The following is a 3,802-nucleotide window of genomic DNA, read 5'->3' as shown; positions in this document are numbered from 1 at the left end:
ATACTGAAGAAAAACCCCTATCTCCAGTTCTACAAAACTGGATGAACTGATTAAACAGTTCATCCTTGAGTGATGAAGAGTCGCGCAAAAAACTTTCATCACGATCAAACAATTCATTCCAGAGTTATTTTGTTGACAAGGAATGCACAAAGTCAAGTATTAGTTGTCACTACGTTCCGACAATGATTTGTTTTTTATTTATATGTAAAAAAATCTTTTAAAGAATTATTATTAAATGTAATATAAATCTATTCATTGTTTGTCATTGCTCTTATTGCTCTGGTGTATTTTTATAGTAAATTATCTTATTCTGTTATGAGGTTGGCATTTATCATCTTTGTGACTTTCCCATTAATATTGGAAAAAATAAATTTTTGTATAACAAATTTTAAACTAATAAAAGTTATTGTGATAAAATTTTCATAATAGAAATACAATATACACTGTCAATATAAGGAAACTTCTGCCATATAAAATATTTTTCACACAGTATATTTACCATATATTATATACATACAGTTTTTCATACATACAGAAAATGAATCAATTAAAAATTGGTTGTTTTTTAAATCTTTGTATATACTGTATATAAAATCTAAAATTACACAAGGAGAATTTTATGCATTCCACTTTCTATGTAACTGTTGATTATTAACATTTATTACAATTTATTTATACATTTTTATTGAAATAATCACTTTTAATAAATGTTTGTATACAAATTAAATTTCTTTAAACAATTAAAGCATTCTATTGTAACCTGTTAATACTATAACAATAATTTGCCATTCTAAAGTAACTATTAAAAAAACTACCTTGTACTTTTTTCTCTTTAAATGTCAAGTACTTTCATTTGAAATAAATAAATTTATAAATAATTTATTATTATTATTGTATTATGATTTAAAAATACTTACAAATAGCTTGAATGATCATTGTGTCAACTTTATCGGGACTGAATTTCAATTTGTATCGAGCCAAACTGTACATAAAATAAAACAAGAAAGAAATATTTCAGTTTACAAACCACTTCTTTTTAGAAAAATAAATCTTTGAATATATTCTCAGAGGTAGTGATGAAAAATTAACATCAAGAATTGCAGTATGTAATATTTTAATCATTAAAAATAATGTACTGTATATGCTCACTAATCCACTCTCTGCATAATCTGAACCCATTTCATTTTCTTTCCATAAATATTCCAAAAAAAAAAATCAAATAATTATTCTTTTTAAATATGATAAATCTATAAATTAATATACACCACATATTTTAATATAAAGTTATGTATGAAATACATTATATTATAAACTTTTAATGTATGTATTTGTCTGTATTCCCTTAGCTTTATATTTCTCTAACCTGAATTGCCCTATACAAAATTAATTTAAACTGACAAGACTACTGTACTTCAAAAAAACTACGTGTTTCAAATTAATTTTTACTCACCTGTGAGCATGACCTAATGTCATTTTTTCCAGTTTACTACTTGGTACACCAGAAATTAAACTATCCATTTGTGATCTAATACACCTCCTTAATTCTTGAACATTAGTCTTTGAAACACAGTTTATATCCATCTTATCCTATTTTGAACAGAAAAAAATTCAGTGTTTAATCAATTAATTATAAAAAATTAACAATAACTTTTAAATTTATTACATTGCAACACTTTAACAACAACTCTGTAATATTCAAATCAATCAAATAAATAGTCCTATGATTTTTTGTTTATAGCGTTTTTTAAATGAGTTTGCCATCATATATTTAATGTGTTTAGGACATGTCTAGTATGTATGTCTCTATTATAAACATAAATAAGAGGAAAAAATTGGCAGATATTTTATAAACTAATACCAGACGCGTTGATCTCTCGAGACGTAAACAAATGATTAGCCAATCAGCGACCGGCTTTGAGAGACGACGAACAGAATACAGCTCCAGATAATGGCCTATATTAGATAGGTTGAAAACGTTTGTAAAAATAAAAGAATTTTAAGCTCAGCAAAAACGACTACAGAAAGAAAAGTTATTAAAAAGACAACACACAAGTAACTGTCGTAATGTGTCAGGTACGCTATACCCTTTGTGGCAGCCATTTTGGTCGACTTATATTTACTGGAACAAAGGAATACTGTTTCACTGAATTATATTCCAAATATAAATGCAATGATACAAAAGCGAGACGAAAGAAAGTTTTAGAAATGTTTAAGTATTGTTTAATTCTTACCTTAAATATTGCATATCCTGCCGGAGATTCAAAAACTAACATCTTCGATCAAAATACAAAAGCCCTTCCCTTTCACGTTTGCAACTCCGCGAGAACTAAAGCGAAAGGTACGGGTACTGAACTGTACATACAAAGAAATCAAACGAAGACGTGTTGCCAGATCGCTTATCGGATTACATCAACCAATTTTAAAAAGTAGCCTAATAACAGCCGTTGCCAACTCGTATAAATTAAATGATGGTTTTAAAAGTTACATAGTTTTAAAATTTTGTTTGCATATTAAAAAATTATTTTTAAACGTTTCCAACATTTTTATGGAAGCTGTTCTGAAATTAAGTAAATTATTTTGAATGCTACGAGTATTTCTAATAGCTGAATAGTCACCATAGAGTCCGCGTGTTGCTCTGAAAGATTCAAATTCGAGTCATTCATTAGAAAAGAAAAAAAGAAAAAATTTGTGTTTATATTTTTTAAATAATAAAATATGATAAAAAAATCAAGTGCTTTTCCACTTAATAATACGCAAAAAAATAATGGAATCGTAACTAATCCACCACATTCGGTCGATTAGTGCACTAATCTTTGCAAACATGGCGGAAGATTTGTCTTACTTTGCAGAATACGTGTATAAATACAAAATACGAGATTGAGGCCGAAGTTTCAAACGCAAAAACGTGTACGTCAGACGTTCAGCGCCGCTTTCCTGTAAGCCTAGAAGTTTGACAATGGAGTTTGAAACGTCGAGCATGATTCCACTGACTTTCCAAACACCACTGTCAAACTTCTAGGCTTACAGGAAAGCGGCGCTGAACGTCCGACGTACACGTTTTCGCGTTTAAAACTTCGGTCTCAACCTCGCTATTAATATTGAAGTTGCCGACTAAATAGTTATTCGGCAGGTGTGATTCATTAGGTCCACGTTACAATGCACGCGCAGTTCATCTTTGTTTTATAATTATATACTATCATTTCTAGAAATGGTAATTTAAGTGCCATTAAATAATCATCTCTCCCGATATTACGGTAAAAATATCGAGTTGTTCTTGTATTTTCGCCACGTATTTGCTGTAATTTCGTTTTATATTTCTGTTTACAGTTTTGGTTAACGCGAAATATTTATATTTACATGTTCGTATTTCACGTGAACAACACCACGTGTATTTATCGAACCGGTTATATTTTAACTCCTAGCCCCACACAGGTGAGTCTTTTTAATTGTCATTATACACGCGTCAAATTCTGAAATTATAATTTAAATAAAAAATCAAAAATTGTTGATAAAAATTCCCTTCTTCTTGGTTTAACGCGTAACAAACGAATTCAACAATTGAACTTGTTGTTGTTGCGTTTTGCTTTTGTTACGAAGAGTGCGATTTGGAAAGCGATTCGAAGATGTTTTTTGATGGTAAAGAGTATCGACCCCTGCCCCATCCTCCTGGGTATGAGACTTTTTACATTTTATTATTATTTATTCGGATAAGAAATTCGTTTTTTTCATAATACTTGCCACTTAACCTAATTTATTTGTCTGTATTTTTAGTGAATTAAACAGTATTGTTGTTCCTTTAAAA

The 3,802-nt window shown here is 29.1% G+C and overlaps 1 protein-coding gene across 1 annotated transcript; it reads right to left on the bottom strand.

Annotated features, from left to right (window-relative positions):
- Positions 1-917: 917 nt before the first annotated feature.
- On the bottom strand, positions 918-2,321 carry LOC136970629 (nucleolar protein 58-like; the record flags this gene model as incomplete). Its single annotated transcript, XM_067265076.1, has 3 exons — positions 2,232-2,321; positions 1,451-1,587; positions 918-982 (listed from the first exon to the last, which is right to left on the bottom strand). Coding segments are annotated over exons 1-3 (244 nt in total), but the record flags the coding sequence as incomplete, so codon positions are not given.
- Between the last annotated feature and the right edge of the window lie 1,481 nt (positions 2,322-3,802).

This window comes from Centruroides vittatus, unplaced genomic scaffold, assembly GCF_030686945.1.
Source record: "Centruroides vittatus isolate TY-2023 unplaced genomic scaffold, ASM3068694v2 contig_2072, whole genome shotgun sequence".
Lineage (NCBI taxonomy): Eukaryota > Metazoa > Arthropoda > Arachnida > Scorpiones > Buthidae > Centruroides > Centruroides vittatus.
This window is presented reverse-complemented; position numbering and strand designations above follow the sequence as displayed.